The sequence below is a fragment of the Ictalurus furcatus genome, chromosome 7 (genome assembly GCF_023375685.1).
Source record: "Ictalurus furcatus strain D&B chromosome 7, Billie_1.0, whole genome shotgun sequence".
Classification (NCBI taxonomy): Eukaryota; Metazoa; Chordata; class Actinopteri; order Siluriformes; family Ictaluridae; genus Ictalurus; species Ictalurus furcatus.
Genome location: NC_071261.1, coordinates 14,392,745 through 14,417,037, shown reverse-complemented (window position 1 = coordinate 14,417,037; position 24,293 = coordinate 14,392,745). Strand labels below are relative to the sequence as shown.

The following is a 24,293-nucleotide window of genomic DNA, read 5'->3' as shown; positions in this document are numbered from 1 at the left end:
AGAGCAACCACCTTACCAAAAACAAACAAAAAATGTGGTAACTGATTAAAATCAGGACAAAGAAGCAATCTAGATAAATGTCTCTTGTTCACTAGAAAGGTCACATGTGTCATTTAGGACTGATGGACTGATGCATGTGCCACAAACATTTAGGCATGATTGGTTATTGAGCTAAAACACAGGATTCAGGCAGGGGAATGGAACGAGTCTACTAATGGGTTATACATCAGAATTCCTCTAGTTAGGTATTAAACTGTGTGTATTTGTGTGAGCAAACTCACCTGATTGCAAGTGCTGATGTCCACGCCACCCTTAAGGTACTCCAGAACCTTGTCGATGTTCCCAGCTCTCGCAGCCCGTAAGAAACTGGTGTTGCTGTCCGACTGGATAATATAAAAAAAAGAAAAGAAAATGTTATTTTTAGTGTGGATTCTGCCATATGAAATTGACCAATTGATCAGGGGTTAGAAATCCTGTCACAATCACACAGTAAAATCCCTGGTGTTGAATTAACACCCAGAGTGTTCATTTGAGTCCAATGGACTTATATACACACTGTGTGGTGCAAATTCAACACTCTGGGTGTTAAATGAACACTGGTGATTTTGCTGTGCGTGTTCAATATTCTGGATCACAGTTTAATGTGGAGATAGCAGCACACCTTATTAAGCTTACCATCCCAATACTTTACTAATAGCATATGTAACTCAACAGTGGTACAAAGATATTTCTTTTGAATATAATTTCCACATAGGCAATATCATGTGATTTGAACCATATTTTCAAATAATTTGCTTAGTCATTTGGATAGATATGCCCACACACGGTTCTGTTTCAGGTGCTTGTGTTTAAATGGTGTACAGCAATGCAGAGCCATCTGGAAATATAAACTGACCTCAGTAATTCCTTCTACATTTCAACAACAAGGAAAACAACCTTTTCCCATCTCCTGTGTTTAGTGAAAGTCTTAAAAATGCATTCACTGCAAGGCTAATCACATACTTTCCTTACATAATTGCAGTATTGTACAATAAACTTTATTACTGCTTATTATAGCAGGACTTAGTTTACTGTATCAGCTGCTTCCAAAAACACAAGGTGACATTAGTATATATAAAAGTGCATGACTATGCAAATATCAATATGACAGTCAGCACATTAATAGTTATTTCCCTAGTAGCAGCTAAATTCCACATGAATGCTGTGTAAAGCTGCAGCGCATAAATAGCAGGAGGGCAGGACATGGAACATTGTGGACAGGACATTATATATAGGAACATGACTAAAATTAGTTTAGCTCTGTAAAACAAATAAAGTAATTTTACATTAAAAATAAAGTTACATATCTGGTTTTGTTCACACAATGCATATAGGTAGCCAAGTGCTACGGGCTATGAAACTAGCGAACGTTAGCTATCTAGTTATTTCACTAGCTTCTCCAATCAATCCCCTTTCTGTCCTACCTAATAATGCAAATTTGACAGGACAATAAGTTTAGACTAGCCTACATTAATAAGCATGACTGATGCTTTCTCATGGAAAGGATACAACAGCTGGATATGAAACATAAGCTTTATTATTACATGAAACATAATTATGTGAATTCACCATACATCCCTCCCCAAGCTGAAACCGTGTCCTCCTGCTTGTAGTCCACATTGTCAAAGCCATAGAATTAGTCAAAGATCCAACCTGCACTGAATTGTACTGACTTTCATCTCACAGGCTTACATGCAGATATATTATGGTTAGCTTATATGTAAAACACCTAATAGAGTAAAGGATAGAGTATGTTATAAATCGGAGCACAGCAGCACAGTCTCAAAAATCCATGAACAAAAGCATTGTGTATTTAGCCATTTTTCATGCATATTATAGTTATGCATACCAAAAAAAGTCATGTTAGCAAGTGAAAATATCTTGAATCAGTCATATTTATCTAGTATTCCTTATTATAGGATTACGCTAATCCAAATACAAAATCATTAAACCTATTTCTGGACATTATTACTCATTTCAAGCTTGTAGTTTTCTTATTCCATTCACAGATAATTTTGCTTCTTTCTAGAAATAAATGTATTTCAAGCTTGAAATGAATACAAATGGCTTGAAATAGGTTTAATAATCTTATATTTGGTTTATTGTACTGTTTTGATAAGAAATACTAGATTAATTTGACTATATTCAAGGTATTTCCACTTGCTAAGGTAATTTTTTGCAGTGTGGTAGTGGGAGTAGTGTAGCTGACTTCGCATGGCCCCTAAATGGATATTGTCCTCAAGATGCCTGGACTAAACAGTCTGCATTTTCAATAGAAGCGTGTCCACAGAGTTTTTAAATTTGTCCAGAGAATTTTAAATATTTTGAATGCAAAAGATGCAAATGAATTTAAATATAATTTTTTTTTATGGTTTTCATTTATTCAAAATGTCCATCAAAATATTAGTGAATGCATCATGTTTAGTGCAATTATGTCTCATTAGAGCATTCTTATTTCAGGCACACAACAATATGCGATTCCTACACCAGCATGAAGACGAGACATAGGCTACGCTATGTACATGCAGATGGATCATGATTTCCAGACATGCTGTGAGAATACTTCAGACAAAGCACTTATTCATTTTAAGGGGCACACAATCAAATCTGAATGTGTGTGCAAATTGCACCAACAATTATGGTTTTCATCAGTTTCATCTATAGAGTATCTGTGTGATCATCCAGAAAGGGAGAGCATACATCTGAGCATATCAGAACTGTTTTTTTCCCCCAATTTCATTGTTTCTTGGTTTGGTTTTTTTTTTTTTTTGGGTTTTTTTTTACCACATTACCGTAACGATCATCTCAAATAATAGTGATTCATTATTTTAAAAGTGTTCAGGCCAACAATGCTTTTATTATTCTCAGTTCTGACCATATACATATATGTAATTTATGTATGAAATGGAAAAATATGAATTAATATATGTGTAAAAAAAAAAAAAAAAAACACAACAAAAACAAAACATAGTCCAAATGAGTCCTAATATCTAGGAAAACAAATATTACTGAAAACAGCTGTGTGAGTGAGAGAGAGAGAGAGAGAGAGAGAGAGAGAGGCATGGTTTAAATCAACAATTCTAACAACTTTAATGGTGTACGGGTTTTCACTGCTGCAAGCCACATGTTGAAGGCCTTTTACTCTAATGACTAATCTACTCATTGTCAATTTACACAAAAGAGTCACCCAAATGCATTTGCAAAGAACTTTATCTTTGCGAATGATGCAACCTGTTTGTTTTAGTGGTGCCACTCCCTGAGTGGGTGGCAGCAGGCGCCAGGATCCAAGCATCTGACTCTCATAGTGGGCATGGATACACCCTGCTGTGCCTGCTACTGTATATACATAGGAGTGTCCCAGGATAACACACAAGAGAGTTAGCTACAATATCTATCCACGGAAGAGTGATATTCAACCCACTTACACATCTTTGCCCACAAATGTCCCCTAAATTTGCTTTGTCTTAACTTATGCGTGTATGTTAGTCCTGTATTAGTCTAATCTATTTCATTCCTATTCATGCCTTATTGGATTTGCACATTAATAACTCTCTCTGTATAAGTAACATAACCAGATGTTAAGAACATGTAAAACTGCTATAACTTCACATCAAGGTAAAACATAATGTACATGATATAATGATGGACCTATGGATAAACCGTTATTTTATCGTTTGATCTCTTTAATGGGAAATCAGCAGGGGATTTCTTTTAAGGAATGAGATGTTGACCAAACTGTGTCAGAAATGAATGTAATGCACCATTAAAAAACAATCTACGCCGCTCACTGTACTATATAATTTTAAGCAACCACAACAGTGAAAAATGTGAAATACAATGACCAAACTAATTGCTTTTCATTAGTGTCATACAGAAAGCATGCCACACTGAAAAGCAAAACCTTCCTACAATGTTATCCATAAAATACTGGTTCATCTTGTGTAAATATTTCCTCATAACAACACTGTTATTTAATTCACTAGTTATAAAAATCGTCTTTATTTAATTCACTAGTTTAAAAAAAATACTTTTCAATCTTTTTCATATATATATATATATATATATATATATATATTTTATTTTTTTTTAGAAAAAGTTCCAGTTAATGTGTTGAACAAATAGATTCTATGTGTCACAACAGATAACTGAGTTTCTACACACAAATCAGCCAGCTTGTTACTGACAAAAAGGGAGTGGGATGATTTCTTTTTTGTTCTGCATTCATGAAAAAAAAACAGATTAGATTAGCTGTGTGGAATATAGGAGAGAATTGTTACAAATGCACAATAGTACCAGTGACAAAGCAGCAAAACCCTCTGATGATATTCAGTACATTTTGTTGCAAAGTCATACATTATCTTCCGCCAATCATCAATGTGCACTACAGATAAAATATCTGCAAACAAATCAGGTTTTATGCCCCAGAATGTTATGTAGGTGTCCCCAAACACCTCCATAACATTTTTGTAGTATGTCTTTCTTCACAGCCAAAAGAGCTTAATAATTTTCCTAAGAATGACAGAAAAAATATCACCCATACACAGACACAGCACTGTTATATCTGAGTCACTCTACTTATAGAGAGCCTTCAGGTTCAAGAATAAACCCAGTGAGACTTTTCTGGTCATTTCAGTGACTTTACTAAGATAAACTTAAAAGGTTTATGCGATTAGAATGACTCTATAAGGAGGGGGTGTGGTTTAGTGTGTTCATGGTCAATGTAGTCATGGTCAATGGCACAAATATACTTTGGTGCCATTCAATATGGACCAACAACATAAAACAATCATTTCCTGTTGAGGAATTTTGGGATCAGATTGGCTGTCTTCAGACTTGTGGGATTCTAACAAGTAGGGTGATGTGAGGTGTGTGCAGTGGATGCACTTCCTGGTACGTCGTGTGACTGTGACCAGATGGAGGCGAGCAACGGGGTGCCCTGGGGTGGAGACCAAAAAGAAGGCGATACAGTGAGACATGATGCGGGGGTGAGGACTGTCCAGTGCTGTACATCAACCATCACTCTCTTCCTTATCTATCTATTTATTGGGATGTCCTTTCACCCTCTGTTCTGACCACAATCTCCTGCAATGGCTCCACTACATGAATGATGCCAACGCACAGATTATTCACTGATATTTGGTAATAGTTTACAACCTTTTAACTTCACAGTGGTCCACAGGCTGAGAGTGCATATGGTAGTGGCTGGCTGTATTTCCTAAGGCCTGTATCAACTGGTGGGGGTGTGTAGCAGGCGGGGGCATGTTTTAAAAAGATGTACTGTAAGATTGTTACACAGACAAACTCATCCGTAAAAACAAAAATATCTACACTCTCTTGGTGCACTCCTATCTTAGCTTGAAGTTTTGTGGATGATGAGCCTCACTGTCTTAACAAACATCAAACAGAAGGGTAAATATAATTGATGAAAATGATAAAAATTGTGTCCAAAGGCCAAAGAGTGCCTAGTGTTGCATAAAACATTCATCCACTGAGAATTTATCTGCTCTAATCAGTTCACTGATAAGAAGGAGTTATGAATAATACAACATTTCACTATGAGTAACATTGCTGAAAACATCTAAAGCCCTGCCTAGTGACCACAGAGACCACTGACTCAGAAACCATGGCAGCAGAACCTTTCATTGGGCAGATATGCTGCCATAAGGCAGTTATGGTCAGTTGAGTTCTTGCCTACGAGATGAATAACAAGAATCATTTTTAGTATCATACTGAAGTAACGTTTTTATGACTTTACAGTCAGTGACATTTTATCCTCTTATATCGCAAAAGGTTCATCTGAAAGAGACAAATATATGGAACCAGTCAAACTTGAACAGTGACTGAAGAAATGAAAGACATAAATAAGCCACATGTAAAAATGTCCCTGTGCAACGAACCATCTCTATGCCAACAAGATTAGCGACCATCTTAAAATGGAGCTTGTGTTCCTTGTTCATTATCCATAGTGACTGCATCCAACTGCCAAGTCTTTGATTAGACTACTTACATTTATCAGGCAAGATAAATGTCCAGAAAATCTTGAGTACACACACATACACACATACACACACTGTGCGGCACCTGCGCATCATTTCAAATCTATTTCTGGAAATCCTATCATCACACTAAAGCATGTGTGTTTACATGCCACCCAGCAACCATCTGTATGACATTTGAAGCTCCTTTGGGGTGCCCGGGGTGCCTACAAACAAAATAACACTCTCCAGAAACAATCATAAAGGCTTCATCAGTCTTCCGAACAGTTAGTAGTAATTAGTATTGCACATTTATGGTCATATATCTAACTTTCCTGCCCTAACAGAAAATATATTCTCATGCTACTTTGGTCAAATAGTGAGTTGTTTGTATGACAACACAATGGTTTGAAAATAAGCATTGTCTCAAATCAACGATTGGTCTTCAAAACTCAAGTCAGTCATGCATTTGTGCTTTTGAATCAATTCGCTTGTAAGAACTACTTGTCCAACTCAGTAGCACTGATAAACGATTGTGTATTCTTTGCATACACAATATACTGACTATTTTTAATATGTCTTGTGTTTCAATCATCAAGTCTCCATCCTGCTTTCAGTTCTACCGAAGTCAAGCCCAAAAAGAGTCGATTCACTAATTCCAGACAATAAAACCTAAGAGTCAACCCCAAAGCTTTGGATTCGACACATTGAAAATGATTCGCCTCACGTGCACACATGGCAAGCTAAATGAATTAGCTTGTGAGAGTTAGCTAAATGAGAGTTTCAGTTAGTGATATATTGTGATAGAATATTTTTTATACTTTGCCTTTACTTTGAATTGTCTGTTTGGAATTTTAACAAATCAGGGCTTGAAATACAGAAAAGAGTACAAAATACCGTCACCTTGTGTTAGTTTGATTGTTTCATTCGGTTGGCATGCGCACTTGATAATATTCTCATGACAGATGTATTGTAGTTAGTGAACTGTTATTTAATTAAGCCTAGTTATGTAGCAGTGTTGGTTAAAATGCTGAAAATAAATAGTTTTTAAATATATTTATTTGTAGTTAAGATATTTAAAAAAATACAACCAATGGATTAATCGAAGGAAAAAAAAAATCTACCAATTAATCGATTATCAAAATAATCGTAAGTTGCAGCCCTAATTTTAGGCTAACTCCTTCAGAACAGGTAAGCTAAAAAACAATCCCAATGGAAAGGCTTCAGACTGCAAGAAGCAGTGAATTGTACTTGATTATGATAATTCCGTCACTAGTTGGCATCTTATACTGCAGCAATGTTTTGTATGCCATACACATACTGTAGAAATACATTTCTAAAGAACCCTAGATGGAGCAATCTGGCTAAAAATGAATTGATTGTCCAGGTTTGATTTACACCACTCAGCCACACAACATGGTTTGATTTCATCTCTTCAGCAATACCCCAACCTCAAGGACACAGGATGTGATGAGAGAACAGTTTATCTGAGTCACAACCCATCACAGCCAGAAGGCTGAAGCACAGTTTGGCTGTTAAGATGAGCAGGGAGCCTGGCACTCACTCCACATTACTTGTCTTTGGACAGCAACAAGGTCTAAGAGAAATGAGATTAAAGGCAGCATATTTGATTTGCATACAAGATGGCGCCCACATGCAGTTGGTCAATGTCTTAGTAGTGTGTGGCATCGTGAATGAAAATGGAGGTCCTGCAGCCCTGTGAGTTTTCTCTGACTCCAACCATCCTCCAACACATTTTTCCAGTTACAGTAAAACTATACAGTTTATGAAATTAGGGGATTCTATCTCACTCTAGAGTTTGGCACTTTGATTTTAAACAAGATCCATCTCAGACCCAAGACAAAGATGTACTTTTCCTACATTAAATTAGTCTCTGTTTTGCATTTTTGTAGTTCACTACCTATAGTGTACTGGTGCCCCATCCAGGTTTTATTACTGTCTTGTGTCCAGTATTCCCAGGAATTTCTACACCCCAGTTCCAACTGAGACCCTGACCAGGATAAAGAGGTTGTGTGCACATTTGTTGGATATCACCATGGCTCTCAACAGTGACAAATATTATTTGCATAAAATCCTACATTTCACACATTGACATGGAAATCCATCAGCCAGGATGCCTCCTCAGCCCTGACATGCCCCCTAATGGATATCACTTTTAAACTTCCACTTATACAAAAGGCATGCACATGAGTATGTGAGCAATGCGATGTCCTCAGAGAATCCAAAGATTTCTACCTAAAGCTTTCTTACCTTTCTAAATGAAGAAAAATCTGATTTTTTAGCAGCAAAGTAATGGTTGGCACTTATGGTCTCCACTTATATAGCACTTTTTTAACCTCTCAAAACGCTTTACACTGTGTCTCATTCACCCATTCACACACACACTCACACACCAATGGTAGCAGAGCTGCCATGCAAGGCGCTAACTTGCCATCGGGAGCAACTTGGGGTTCAGTGTCTTGTTCAAGGTCACTTCGGCATGTGGAGTCATGTGGGCCAGGAATCAAATCTCCAGCCCTACGATTAGTGGACAACCCGCTCTAGTACCTGAGTCACAGCCACCCGCAAGTAGGCAGAAAGGGGGCATTAAAGTACAGAATTCTTAATAATTAATAAATAATGATAAATAATTAACATGACAGTACATATTTAGAGTATACACTTTTGTATATTTTGAGAAACAACATCAAACGATAAAACAATAATCTTTATATTAAAACATCCTACTCCAAACAGGGGGTTTTAGACATCTACAATAAGACTCAACATACACTTCCTCTGTCTACCCGTGTCTGGTCACATCACTTCCATATTTTCAGACAGTGTTTTATTCTGAGGAAAGTATAGTGTCATGTGGGAATTTGGTGCATCTATGTATCACATATTTATTTTTGCAAATGTTGAGCCATTGATCAATCAGTTTTGGTAAAATACTACCCAACTGTCTTGGGGTTAAATGTCATCTGAGTTACAGTGGCAAAGATAAATAAATCTCCACCAACCAAAGACAAGACTCTCCTGTGGACTAGCCACAAACAATCCACTTTTAAGACACTATGATGATCCATATTAGAATCCAGCAGTCATAATGTAAGTTTCTTTCCATAACCTACCAAACCAATTGAAATGAGAACTGTATCTAAGGAATCTGATTGGCACTCTGAAAATCATCTGAAAGCTGCAGACCTGTAGAAATCTACAGTCAGATTATGTGATCTGTACACTGCAGGTGAGATTTTCAAGCAGGAAATGAACAGGCAAAAATGGAGGTGAGTGTTTGGACATGTGCCATTTTGCAATTGTATGGATCTGATCAGCTGTTCAGTCATGTAACCACTTCAGAGAGGCTGACAAAAAAAAGCAATAGAGTAGAACAGCCGTAAAACATATCTGCACAACGTTGGTATGAAAATATGTCAATCATATCTTGCTATAGATAAACTCAACAAGGAGGCTTGTTAAATGATTAAAGATTTATTTAAAGATTAAAGGTGAATATTATGTGCAAGTATAGTTCATAAAGTGGGCAATGTAACATTGTGATTCCAACTAGAGGTCCAAAACACCAAATAATGACATTAAGATGCAAATCTGCAGATTCTTACCAAGGGTTTGGTGCTCCAGCTCTGGTTAGAACCATCACTAATGGAATAAGGATTATCCCGTTCTGGACTGTCCTCCGTTTCCTTGGGCATTTTATGCATTGCTGTGTTGCCCATGACAAGTACAATTGAACTTCATGCCATTACAAGTTTCAAGCAAAGTGAATGCTAACTAATACTAAACTAATACTCCTTAAGCTCCAGTCTTGTGTCCCACTGGGGCGCACCATGCCACTTTACTCACTTGTTTATTTGGTAGTGTGACATCCAGCTTCTTCCATAAACAGAAATGACCATCTACTGCTGGCTTCCTCACTGTTCATTTGAGCCTCAGCTATTTTTACACCCACCAACTATGCATGTGAATGGAGGGTCAGTGGTATGTTTGGAACAAGCGAGTGTACAGGAGTGTACAGGGACTGGTGTAAAGGCCCGAACCCAGGAGCTACTCTAAATGACCACAACAATGCCATGTCACCATGTACAACTCAGGCAATCATGCCTTTAATGTACCTGGTGATGGGAAAAGTAATGCAATATGATTGAGATGTATACAATGGGCCTTATTTATTATTCTTTTGGTACAGTTGTATATAAATGGTTTCGCAGAACAAACCAAATCCCCACCAGATTTACAAACGTTTCAGTAATGCCGATAAGTGCAAATCAGGATATGATCATTTCTTCCAAACTAACTGTATTATCATGAGTACTACATTTCTTGTGTAAATGCAAATGTTAGAACAGGCCTGTAGCTCCACTTTAATTCGAGTTAACTTTCTGTAAATTCCCATCACTAGTAATGAAGTTTCCATACCCACCACCTCCCCATCTCATTCCTACTATTCTACTATGAGTATACTACTAACTCCCACTCAACACTCTTTAGTGGGCAGCCTGGCGATCTAGCACAAAGCAGAAGCCACCCAGAACTCTCTTCCTCTGCAGTAGCAAAAGTCAAATTAAATGCTTACAGTACAATAGTTCCCACACTACCCAGTTAATGTTATGAGATCTGGTGCAAGCAGTAGAATATCAATTCAGGAGAGTCCAAAAACAGCCACCAACACATCAATTGATCCTACTCTCATGATCAATAATTTGCAACTCATTTAGCTTTCGACCCCAAGAGCGACTCTTCTCATGTGTAATGTACTGTATAAAGTATTCTCTTGAGATGTGGTATGATTTATCAAAGCTACAGCAGTTAAATGTCCCCATTCTTCCTAACACTGAAAGACTGCAAAACATGACCCAGCTAACTAACAAACGCTAACTCTCTTGACCTAAATAGGGTACTGTGCAGAGGTCTAAGAAATTATATAAAGCAAAGATTCCTGCAGGCATCTTAGTAAATAATTTAATTCTTCTGTAGACTTTGGCGCTTAAATTGTTTTCTTTTCTTCTGATACTCTATTGCCACAGTCATCAGTCCCTCCAGGATTTCACGATTCTGCAATTGCAGAAATGAAACCAAAATCAAGAAAACTCCACAATATTCAGAGGAGCTTGCAATTTTTAAAAATTTACCGCACATTTTCTGCAGATTTGGGCCGAGACTCGTCATATGACATCATCACAAAGCGCATTCGGTCAAAACCCTCTTCGATTCACGTGCGTCTCATTCACCAACTTTTGTGCGATTGCAATTTCGCCAATTCAAGTGGTTTTCCACAAAAAAGCACAAAACTTGGCAAGTTGCATCGCAAATTTTGGAAAAAGACGCAGCAATATCAAACATTTTTGGCCACAACAATCACAAAAAAAAAACCTTGGTGAAATCCTGTATGGCCTGAGTCATTGTCTTTTAAACTGTTTTCACAATGCATTCACTCTAGCATGCAACAAAGCAACAGAGCAAGCATTCATTTTCTATTCATTTGTACTGTACATGCAAGACACAGTTTCAGCGACAGTGGTAAGCAACAAAGCAACAGCACGGCAACTGACATTTATATTGAGTTTTTTTTTTTTTTTTAATTCCATACAAATTAGGTGTGTCACATTAAAACAACAAATCCAAATGACTGCCTCAAATACTACAATGGACCAATCCGATAACATGTGTAACGTCCAACGTTTCTTAAATTCCCCAACTTTAGTTCATACTTGCAATTAGTTTACTTTTACTGTCTAAGGCATCTTCATCTTATAGTATCTGGTCATATGTGATCTGTCTTTCAATGTGTATAGACATTTAGGAAGTAAAATAAACTTTAGAAGTAATAATTTGGACTGTAATAATTGTAGCTAGCTTGCTCTGCTAATCTATACATTCCACAAGCGAGAACAGTAATTAACGCTATGCTACAAGCCCCAAAGAGACAAACTACAAAACACACAAGTGACTTGTTGCCTGCTAGTGTGAATGTAGGGTTAGGCAGTGGAAAAATCTAATTATGAGAAAAGTGTCAGTTAGTTTATTAGAGTTTTTTTTTTTAGAGTTTCATTCATTTACTTCTTTCAGTTCTTGATAACACACTCTTATGCAGTAGCAACCACCAGTAACATTTGAATAGAGGAAGCATGCTATAATATAGTCTTATGCTAGCACTTGGACACAAAAACAAAACAATCAAAACCACCAATCACTCACATGACTCTTCCACATGTTCTCCACAAATGACCACAATGACCACTCCATCAATTAGTCTGAGCAGTGATTTATCCTGAGAGCATTCCAGATTTTCTTTCTCACACTACAACCAAAAAGCAGAGTTTAATCCTTAGGTAGGTACAGAACACAAACATGTTTAATCTGTGGTAAACCGCACGCCAGGGTGGGTGGGGGTGGGAAAAAATGTGTACTCTTCTGCTGAGAGAAAAAAACTTGCTAATGACTAAATGGCTATGATCACACAATTGTACAGCAGCATTGTATTACATAATCATCAGGGGTGTGGTGTAACAAACCTGCAGGGCTGGAGTTTGTTCTGTGGATCCTACTTTTCGAGGCACCAAAGTGATACATTTCTAATTCTATATTACTACTACTATCAAACATAAACACTTTGGAAACCATCATATGGTTTTGCAAACAACAGTCAGTAGGCATTCTGCATTTACAATCTTAAATCTTAAGTAAAATTCTTAAGACAATGGACTAGGTACATATTTGACAGACATTTATTAATTTCAACTATATATTCTTGCCTTCACTATCTGAAAGACTTCAAAGAGTACCGCAGTCCTCATCATTTACTGTACAGTGGCTAGAAAGAAAAAAAAAAAAAGAAAGGAGTCAGGGGCTATGTTGCCATAGCAACTCCGACAGCTGGACTACAAGAGTTTATTGCAGAGCTTAGTGTGTGCGTGTGTGTGTGTGTGTGTGTGTGTGTGTGTGCGTGTGTGTGTGTGTGTGAGTGTATGTGTGTTTTTGTTTTTTTTACTGTGTTTCAGCATTTAATCTGTATTACACTGCCTATACTGCCTAGCTGTGGCATGGTGGAAGGAGATTACCTAAGCAGGACACATCATGCATTCTGGTGCATTAGAAAAGACAAATATACTGTATGGAATTGGAACTGAAGATATTTTAAAATGATGTTTACAAAAGGCATAAATTAGACATTCCTTATAAAGAATGTCCTAAAAAAAAATAAGATTAAACTAAATAATAGTAATCTGTAATTAATTAGTATTAATTCATTTGGGAGACACATTTATCCAAAGGCATAAAATGAGCAGAATACAATCCAAGCGTATTGTTGATAATTTAGAAACATATGGCATATGACTTAGTAGGATAAATCCATTAAAAAATAACTTAATCTTATATAGTCCTTTTTTTTATAAGAATGTATGCTTTAAAATGCTTTTCAGACTCTGTACTATAAAATGAGTTTTAAGAGATGTACATAGAAATGCACAAATTGCTATTTTGCATAATGCTCTCCAGATTACTGTCCAATGCACAAATGGATTGAAAGAGCATTAATTTAGAATTAAAACAGCTGGATTATCAGCCCAGTCCACAGAGCCAGATGTGGATGATTTTACGTCAGTTGATCTAGAAACTAAACCCAGTAGGGAAGCACATACAATATAGCTCTACTCATTTCATAACACAGGATCTTGCCGAGCAGCAGGCTGGTCCGGTCACCCGTATCACAACACATGTTGTGCTTTTGAGTACTTCTGAGGCAGGCTGTTTACCAAAGATACATTTATATGCATCTAAACATGACCTGACACCATCGGATATTTGAATTTGAAGTAAAAAGTACTAGAAACACTAGATTTCTAAAAACATTTTTAATTTTTTTTAATTTTTTTTTTACAATTGACTGAACTTGACAACAATGAAGTAGAGAAAAAAGAACTGGTGAAAACCATTGGTTTGAATAAATTATGACTTAGCAAGTACATGTTCCAGTTTCTCTGTGACTGTGTCTGATCTTTTGATTTTATCACCCTCTTCAGAATTTTTTTTTTTTTTTTTTTAGTACCACTGAGGTTTGAGTGTCCTTTCAGCACTACAAATTGTGATATTTAGATAGTGACACACTAAAATGTCTCAGTACAGTACAGTCTGTGTGTATTACAGTTTTTCTCAATGACAAATTTCTTCAAACTAAAGTCAGTGCTCTATAAAACAATCAACACTGCCTTAATCGAGCAGAACTGTGCAATTTCCTCTCATAACATATAAGGTTTATAAACAACAAATACTCAAAACTACAGTCCTGTCATCTTTTGATTAAATAACGCAGTCAGCTATAACCAAACAGGGACACTAAAATATATACTGTATTATGGTTCTACTATACAGTATTCCTTTTTTTTATTTACTGTATATAGTCTTTTGGTAAAGAAAAAGGTAAAAGGCTGGGTTGTCAATTTTATAAAATTTTATATACAATCGTGTAAGATTGATCTGGCTACATAAACAGATTAACATCTGGAGCAAGAAACAGTAATGTGTACTGTGACAGTACCTACTAATCAGTATGTGTGTGTAGTATGACTACAACCCTGGACATACTATGTCCGCCATGTTGGCATTGTCATGTGACCTTCGACATCAACATAAACACTAAAATCTTAAAGCGACCACCAGATTAAAGCGCACTAACAGCAAATTGCACATCAGGAAAGTTAACTGAATTAGTAATGTAATGTGGGCGGGATTAACAAGCTGAGGTAAACTCGTTGCTGTTAGCTTGGCCGGTTAAGGTATGACGGGGATCATGAAAAAGCTTTCAAACGCTGTGACAACTGTTTTTTTGTTCTTTAAAAAGTTTAAGTTTAAAAATTTTAGTTGATTTCTAGGAACCTGCCAAAAAGAGTCCATATGAAAAGTGATGACTGTCATGCATATGCTTGAATGTCTCCACAAGCTTCATCCATAGCCTGTACAAATTTTTCTCTGTCACATGTCATATACTGGGTGTATATTTGCTTGTATTTCCTCATTTGTAAGTAGCATATATATATATATATATATATATATATATATATATATATATATATATATATATATATATATATATATATATATATATATATATAGTTGTATAATCGCATACACAGTATCTCACAAAGGTGAGTACACCCCTCACATTTTTGTAAATATTTGATTATATCTTTTCATGTGACAACACTGAAGAAATGACACTATAATATATATATACAATAAAGTAGTGAGTGTACAGCTTGTGTAACAGTGTAAATTTGCTGTCCCCTCAAAATAACTCAACACACAGCCATTAATATCTAAACCGCTGGCAACAAAAGTGAGTACACCCCTAAGTGAAAATGTCCAAATTGGGCCTAATTAGTCATTTTCCCTACCCGGTGTCATGTGACTTGTTAGTGTTACAAGGTCTCAGGTGTGAATGGGGAGCAGGTGTGTTAAATTTGGTGTCATCACTCTCACACTCCCTCATACTGGTCATATATTATAATATTTACAAAAATGTGAGGGGTGTACTCACTTTTGTGTGATACTGTGTATATATATATATATATATATATATATATATATATATATATATATATATATATATATATAATATACAGTATCTCACAAAAGATACTGTGAGTAATATAAAATTATATATATATATAATTTTATATATTTATATATCATATATTTATATATTTCATATATGCAATACTATGTGTATAAAATACTATGAAGAGCAATAAACAGTAATAAACACTAGCAGTAGTAAATGAAACAAAGTCAATATCTGGTATGATGACCCTTTGCTTAAAAAGAAATAGTCTCAGGTACTACTAATGTGTGCAGTTTTATAAGGAAATGAGTTGTAAGTTTTATTGAGCATCTTGCAGAACCAGCCACAGTTCTTCTGGAGATGTTGACTGTCGTACTCGCTTCATATTTTTGCAGCAAAATCCAGCAGCCATCATTATGTTGTTTTTTGTGTGTGTGTGTGTGTGTGAAAAGTGTCTCTTACATAATATGCTGCTTTCTTTAATAACATACAAACATTTTTCTGTAACATTTAATTGTGTGCTGGAAAACTAATGTTAGGAAATCTAAAATGCTTTTGTACTGACTGGAAAATCTGACTCGAAGTCAGAAAATAAAAATGTATAACATAGTTTGTACTTCCCGCGACCCTGAAAAGGAGTAAGCGGTTGAAGATGGATGGATGGATGGATAGTTTGTACTTAAACAAAATAAGGTGCCTAAGACTTTTGCATATATATATATATATATATATATATATATATATATATATATATATACACACACACACATACACACACACACACACATGCATACAGAAACACCATTAGGGCATGTACTATAAATGTGTTTTGTTCCACTTGTGCACCAGCACTGAGTGATGGATGAGGACGTTGTCTCAAAACAACACAAACATATACAGTTCCAGTTGTTCCCAGTTTTGCTCTTCTGGAATGAGGATGTCACTGATAAATTCATTAAAATTGGGAGTCTTTCTATATTGTTCCTGTCTAGCGTCTCTCAGAGAGAGACAGACAGTGTTTGAGTGGCTCTCTGTGCTCTTCTGCTCTCCTCCTCTACTGTTTCTCTAAAAATGACTTCTTTTTTTTATAGTAGACTCTTTCATTGTTTGTTTAGGCTCCATGGCATTCAAATGGGATTCAAGACTGCAAGTTGAAATGACGTGAACATATACAGTCCATGTATATTCTTATCAGTTGTCTCAAAACCACCAAAAAGTCAGTTTAGGTTTTGATTACTACTGTATATCAAAGTATCATATTTTAGTAGACTGTACTGTTTGTGAAAATATGGATGCTTGGTTTTTGGTGTTTTATGTCTAGTGTTTGTGCAATGCATTCAGCAAAATGATTATCGGTTCAGATGGGTGATAAGTCTTTCAACAGCACTGAACTTTGAAGAAATGTGCTGTATCCAGCGAGGATAAAGTATAACCATGTACATCCTCCACATGTGTCAATTACACAGCACATTTATAAATAAACAGGAGCAAAATATCCAGAAGGACATGGACTGTGTGTGGCATCTGGCAGAGGTGAGCAAAAGCAAGAAATTAGTCTCAGTTGTTTCGTAAAGCTTTAAAATGGCTCCTCACTTTGCGTGAGCTTCCACATATTCCAGCTTCTCATGTGAAATTCATGAAGAGTCTAGAGCACTTCAGAAATGCAAAAAGAAAGGAGAGGTGATTATCTGTCTGCTACTGCAGCTCTTACTTTTTAGATCAAGGAGCATGAATTAGATTTGACTTGCGAGGCAGATTCTTAATAATAATTGGGCTAAACACAACAAATCCCCACTAAAGTAAATTAATAAATAAATACATTTCAACCCAGGTTCATGTTGTTTCAGCCATAACAAAGCAAAATGTAATACAATAAAAATGCATTTGTGCACTTGTTCCATATTTGCTTGATGGTGATTAAAACATAATCACCATTGAAACTACTCTTACAATATTTCAGCCACCGCTGATGGACATGTATTACACATAACTGGATCAGTCCATCTTAAGTGGTCCAAAAATTGTAAAATTGGTTGCTGACCATTTAATTTTTTTATTAAATTTTTTTTAGTGATTACCTATTACTCTATGTATTGGCATTGCAAATCTGCCAGGTTTTTTTTCTTTCTTTCTTTTTTCTTTTACTTGGTTTAACCACGACGGCCATCTTTGTATCATGACACACAACAAATTTTGGTTATACAGCTATTTACGAAAACCTCAATATATTGGCTCTGGATGGTCCTAGCTCCTTGGAACAAAAACTGATCTCTAGAGCACATTACAAGGTACTAAGGCTGAGACTCGAACCCTTCCCATTATAAATTGACCCTAAATGTTCAACTGTGAGCAATCTTGAGCATTTCAATTGGACTTACAGTAAGTTCTAAGTCTAAGGAACAAGAATGTGCAAAATGTTTATATAGGGTTAGGGTCCATGTACCTTGTGATGTGCTCCAGAGGTCAGTTTTTGTTCCAAGGAGCTAGGACCATCCAGCGCCAATATATTGAAGTTTCCGTAAACAGCTGTATAACCAAAATTAGTTGTGTGCCATGACACAAAGATGGCCATCGTAGATAAACCAAGTCAAAAAAAAAAAAAAAGGTGATTTTGCAATGCCAGTACATAGAGGTAATCACAAAAAAAATATGAAAATTAAAAATGCTCAAGCAACCTGTATTGGACCCCTTGAGGAGGAATGACCCAACTCTGGACTAAGATCATGTCTTTTAAAACTGATCTGCCTCTGCGTTTTAGTACCAATTCTTACTCATTTACGTTCTCATTCCTCATTTATTTTCCAGAAACTTGGCATAACAGCACTCATGCTTTTTAGTTTAATAGTTAACAATATCAGTTTTGGCTGTTCACATGTTTTGGCTCTGTGGATGCTGTTCCTGCCAAAGTCATTTCATAAATATTAGACTGCCATTAAACCAACTTTACACAACACTGCACTTCAGAGTCAGGCCAATAACTGACAATTCAGTTTTATCCAGGTGCACAACCTACTGACATACAATAAGACATTGCTACTTGTGAATATCACTAGAGCTGCAACAATTAATCATTAAAATCGGTAATAAACGATTATGAAAATCGTTGTCAACCAATCTTGTTATCGATTAGTTGGTCTGCACGCGGCACGGGACACGTTTACTCCCTACTACATCTGTTCCGAAAACACGCTTCAGAGAGTAAATACTAAAGTTGTGTTCCAAATGAAGTACTATACACTTACACTATGCATTATGTACTCTACCATCGAGTGTATGAATTTTAGAACAGTTATATCATCTCAAAAGGAACACTAGTGGATTTTTTACTAACTGGAAGTATAAGCCGCTTCCTAGTCGACGGCGCATGACATCATTTGCACACAATGTGACACTGCTAGCTTTAGCAGATACCCAGAGTCACCAACAATAACTTTCTTCAGTTTACTGTTTATATCAACGTTACCTTTTATTAAAAGTAATGCATAAATACTATTATATAATGTAAACTTATATATTAGTTTATATTATATACATGTATTTATGCATTATTTTTATGGATGCACATAAAGCACTGAATTAAACTATAGTCCTAAATTAATAATATATATTCTGGTGTGTGTCTGTGTGTATTGGGTTCTTTTCAGTCTTATATAATTGGACAAACAGTTGTGTAAAGTTTTAGTCTGAAGTTTATATTTGTAACACTCAGTTTGTGGATTTTATTTTAAATAAACGGAAAAATGGTACTGAAAGTTTAATCGATTAATCGAAAAAATAATCGGCCAACTAATCGATTATGAAAATAATCGTTAGTTGCAGCCCTAATTACCACTGTCACTGGTTTTGTCCATTACTGGCAGCGAACTCCGGCCCCACACTCCATCTATAATATTTTATGCTTCAATACTACAAGAGTAACAAATCCTAACAGAATGTATGGTTTTCTTTACTAGGTACTAACATGACCTAAAGCATACCTCCTTGATCCTTAATCTGACAAGTCAAACATTTGTGACATTTTTAATGTCTTATGTTTTCCCCTGCAACCCATCATTTAAAGTGCAATTTAGTTTCTGTCCAACTGCTGCAAAGTATTGACATTACATAATCATCAATCTCTGTGCTGAGTAAATTGCCATTTGAAGAGCTTTTTCTGTTTCAAATTAGAAAGACTAAATTATTTATTTGTTTTACAAAGCTGTCTTCAACACTTCATGATTACAGTGATTTAAGCAATAAGCGCCTCAGCAAATAACAGACACAAACAAATGGCATGTAATAAAACCACAGGAAACGTATAATAAAGTGAATGTTGAAGTTTTTCGGTTGGCTTATTTTAATGTTGACTGAAATCCATGACAACTTTGTGCTGTTTTCAGTTTTTCATACACAAGGAAAATGAGAGAATGAGGTGAGACAATTTCGAATGCTGTACAATCTCCTTGGAAACAAAACATAGGAGAGTGATCATATGGGAATCCCTGTAAATCACATGCACGTTGTGCATGTCGTACATCCCAAACACATCTTCATGCAAACAGCCTTTCATCATATATTAGGAATGCAGTGTTAGGCATGCTGCATTCTAGTGCTTCTCTAAGATATGCCCTTGATCTCACGTTCCTGTGTATGATCAGTGGATTCCCAAATACACAGTCGCATAGCAGCAAATGTACTGCACGCGTATGTGATGCTGCAGTAAGACTCAAACAAGGCTCAGTGTGACTCCGCTCACCGTGTTATGAAGAGATTAATGAAGCAAGACAAGACAGAGAAGCTGACAAAATGCTGAATGTGGTCGATTTCTAGCAAAGAGGTGCTGAAAGGGTGCTTTGCTACAGTGTGAGCCTGAGGAATGGTGTGATGGAGCAGAAATATATATACACAACAGAAACTGGCTGGATGACTGAAGACTGAGAAAATGTTTAGTGGGGTGATGAAAAAGAATATGAAAGTGGTGTAAGAATGCTGGAAATCCCTGGATGTAGCTGATGTAACTGGAAGTGAGATGGTTAGGGTAGTATGAAATTGTGGGACTCTAGGAAGCCTCAGTGCCCATGTTGCTGATGGGGGTGGCATGAAATAAGCTGGCTTGCCGTGTGGCGTACCTTGCGTTTGCGCTCAGCCCGTTCTCGAGAGCGTCTCCTTCTCTCACGCGCCTTCTCCAGCGCCTTCGTGTCGGGCTGCTGGTCCATCTCCAGACGGGCCTTTTTGAGGTGCGCTGCCGCGTGCGCCATAATGGACACGAGTTCTCCACGAGAAGATGAAAAATACGAGTTGAGAGGAGAGGACTCCGATTGGCAATGGCAGGTGACTTTCCTGCCCAAGGGCAGAGAAGGACCACCTGCTCTCTTTGCAAAAGTGCAGAGAGAGAATGAGACAGACACAAGAGCTCTCTGAATAGACTAGTCCAGACTCAAGATCAGCCTCCTCACTCTGGGTAACAGCGTCCAACACAGGTGACAGAGTGTATGTGAGAGAGACAATGCAAGAAGGGAGGGGTATAGGATAAGATCAGAAGTAAACCAGAGAGAGAGAGAGAGAGAGCGAGAGAGAGAGGCTGTAGTCCTCCCACGACAGCTCTCTGAATAGACTAGTCCAGATCAGTCTCATTTCTCTGGGTAACGGCAAAAGATAGGTGACGCCAAATGTGTGACATAAAGGATGGTGTATAGAGGTGGGAGAAGCTCAATAAGTAATACCGAGAGAGACAGGATGAGGGGAGGACCCATCCCTTTGTGGCCACACTGCGCCGCTTTAGCAATACATTGTCCTTAACAGTCATCAGAAAAAACATCACGATATGACCAATCACATTTCTCACTTCCACACTGTACCCACTCGCTGGGACAAATGGATGCAACCATGCTTGAAAAATAGAGGGGGGAGGGAGTTGAAATATTAAAAAGTAAGCATCATCTTCCCACCATGTCTGTAAATGTCCTTCCCACCCGTCAGGAGGAGAGAATGGTGCAGCCTGCATCCACATGAAGTCAAACCGAGCCTGTAAAATCCCACCACATATACAGAACGTGGGATTCTCCTCTGATATATTTCTGTTTTTCCCCTCACATTAAAGAGGCTCCAGAAGCCACATCAGAGAGAGCGAGAGAGTGCGTGTGTGTGTGCATGCGCATGTGGACGCGTGTGTACCATTGCATCCGTAGCATTCGTTCATTCTTCATGTGAGGAATACAATCTACAGTCTACAGTCTGAATAACAATTAATAAAATTCTTTTAATCATAAAGCATCCCATGAAATGGCCAAGCGTCTGTTCACCTATAAAATGTACAGTTATGTTAAGGTAACAATAAATTATTTATTAGGAGCTATGCAAACAAATTCACAAACATTACGTATACATATATACATATACAATACAATACATATAAACCGTAATACTGTGATATCAGCATAGCAAAAACAAACCATTTTGGAGTCACACACCTTGGTTTGTTTTGCCATGGTGCCATCTGCTGGCTGATTCCTGTTCTTACATTAAACACTAGACAATTTCAAGACAACTATGTCAAATTAATGTTGTACAGCATTATATTGCACAAATAATTGCAGACTGTTGCTGCCACCCATCTTTAAATTCTACGTTATAATTATACACTTTTTAAAAAATATTTTAAAAATACTTTTCCCTTTTCTAACTCTATACAGTAAATTCTGGTCTAGGTCAATTCTATTTCATGTCATGGACAGTCGTAAAAAGCATTTCACTACACGTCATTCTGTGTATGGTTTTGTGTATGACAAACAAAATTCAAATGTGAATTTGTCCACCATCAGAAGACATGCTTCTGAAATAATCAATACAGCTTTTACAATAATACTGTAGTATAAAGTCCACAAACAAGAATATATTAATACATAAAAAATGCATTTATTATGATGACTTAATCCATGAACTAATGCCTTAGCACATCAGGAAATAATGATGTGGCTACATAAACAGCCACTAAGTGATATACAGTGCACTCCATTAATATTGGCACACTTGGTAAATATGAGCAAAGAAGGCTGTGAAAAATTGTCTTTATTGTTTAACCTTTTGATCTTTTGTTCAAAACATTCACAAAAATGCTCTGCTCTCATGGATATCAAACAATTGCAAACACAACACATTTTATGAAAAAATTTTTGTTAAATATAGGGGTGCAACAATTGGGGTCTCTCTGGGGCTTGTGATTGAGTCTCATGGCTTCTCATATTCTGCTATTCTGATGACACCCAACTCTATTTGTCCTTCCAGCCTGATGATCCATCCATCTCATCATGCATCTCTGCCTGCCTGTCTGATATCTTAAGCTCAACTTGGCAAAAACGGAGGTTCTCGTTGTCACGATTCAAAGTTGGAGACGGAAGCAAGCGCAGATTCTTAAACATTTAATAACAAACAAACATACAAAACACTCTACAACAAGGAAACAAAAACACTGTGGAAAAGACAAAATACAGCAGCATAGACAAAGGTATAGTGAGACGATAACGTGAGACAAAGAGTGCAAATTACCAGGAACGTGAATCAGGTGCAGGTGGTCACATGACAATGAAGCAGTGGCTGTTGGGAACTGTAGTTCAGAGTTCCCTTACTGGTTTCATGACAACCCCCCCCCCCCCAAAAAAAATATACTCCCTCCCTCTGGCGGTCCTGCCCCCCTGGGCAAAATGTCCCCAGCTGAACCAGGAGACTGAGCAGCGTCCTCAGTGGAGCAAGAAAGCAACACAATGTTCTCAGTGGAACAGGTAAGCACAGCGACGTCCTCAGCGGGGCTGGAGCTCACAGCGACTTCCTCTGCAGGGCAGGACAGCGGGACAACTTCCTCAGTAGGACAGGAAAGGGGAGTGATGTTCTCCGCGAGGCCCGAGGGAAGCTCCAAGATTGCTCTGAGGCCATAGAGGGGAGCGAGGTTCTCCGCGAGGCCAGAGAGGGGAGCGAGGTTCTCCGCGAGGCCAAAGGGAGGAACGATGCTCTCCGCAGAGCAGGAAGGGGGAGTGACATACGGCGCACAGCAAAGAAGAGGAACAACGTCTTCAGTGGAACATGGAGGCAGTGCAACGTCCTCAGCGAAGCAGGATGGCAGAGCGACGACCTCAGCCGAGCAGGATGGCAGAGCGACGTCCTCAGCCGAGCATAATGGCAGAGCAACATCCTCAGCCGAGCAGGATGGCAGAGCGACGTCCTCAGCCGGGCAGGATGGCAGAGTGACGTCCTCAGCCGAGCAGAAAAGCGGAGTGCCTTCCTCAGTGGAGCGGTAAAGCCGAGCGATGCCTTCAGCGGTGCAGAAAAGCAGGGCAAGTTCCTCAGCGGAGCAGGCAAGCACAGCGGCATTGTGCACAGGGTTGGCGTACAGAGGGGGGCACTTGGGTATGTCGGGAGATGGAGCAATGTCTTCAGCCAACCAGGGTGACTGAGCGACGTCCTCAGCTGATCGGCATCCTCAGACGAGCAGGGAGGCTGACTCACGTTCTCCACTGACTCCATCTGCTGGACCAGATCCACAACAGGGGAGGGAGGGTGGGAGATGCCACCAGCCCAGTCAACAGGCTCCCACTTGTACCCAGACTCCTCCATGTTCTCCTGCTGCTTATGTAGCGCAGCTTGGTGCTCCTCCTCCTGCTGGCGTAGCGTAGCATAGTTCTCCGCGAACAGAGGTGGTAGAGTGAAGCCCAGGTATGTCATGA

The 24,293-nt window shown here is 37.8% G+C and overlaps 1 protein-coding gene across 4 annotated transcripts in view; it reads right to left on the bottom strand.

Annotated features, from left to right (window-relative positions):
• Positions 1 to 24,293, bottom strand: part of ank2b (ankyrin 2b, neuronal) — a 167,221-nt gene that overhangs the window by 82,041 nt on the left and 60,887 nt on the right. For 3 of the 4 annotated variants that reach the window (XM_053628777.1, XM_053628776.1, XM_053628778.1), the window contains exon 2: positions 282 to 383. In XM_053628777.1, coding sequence (XP_053484752.1) covers positions 282 to 383 — 102 coding nt within the window. Of the gene's footprint in view, positions 1 to 281; positions 384 to 20,705; positions 20,859 to 24,293 lie in introns of those variants that run through there. The other variant, XM_053628779.1, reaches the window with a different exon arrangement.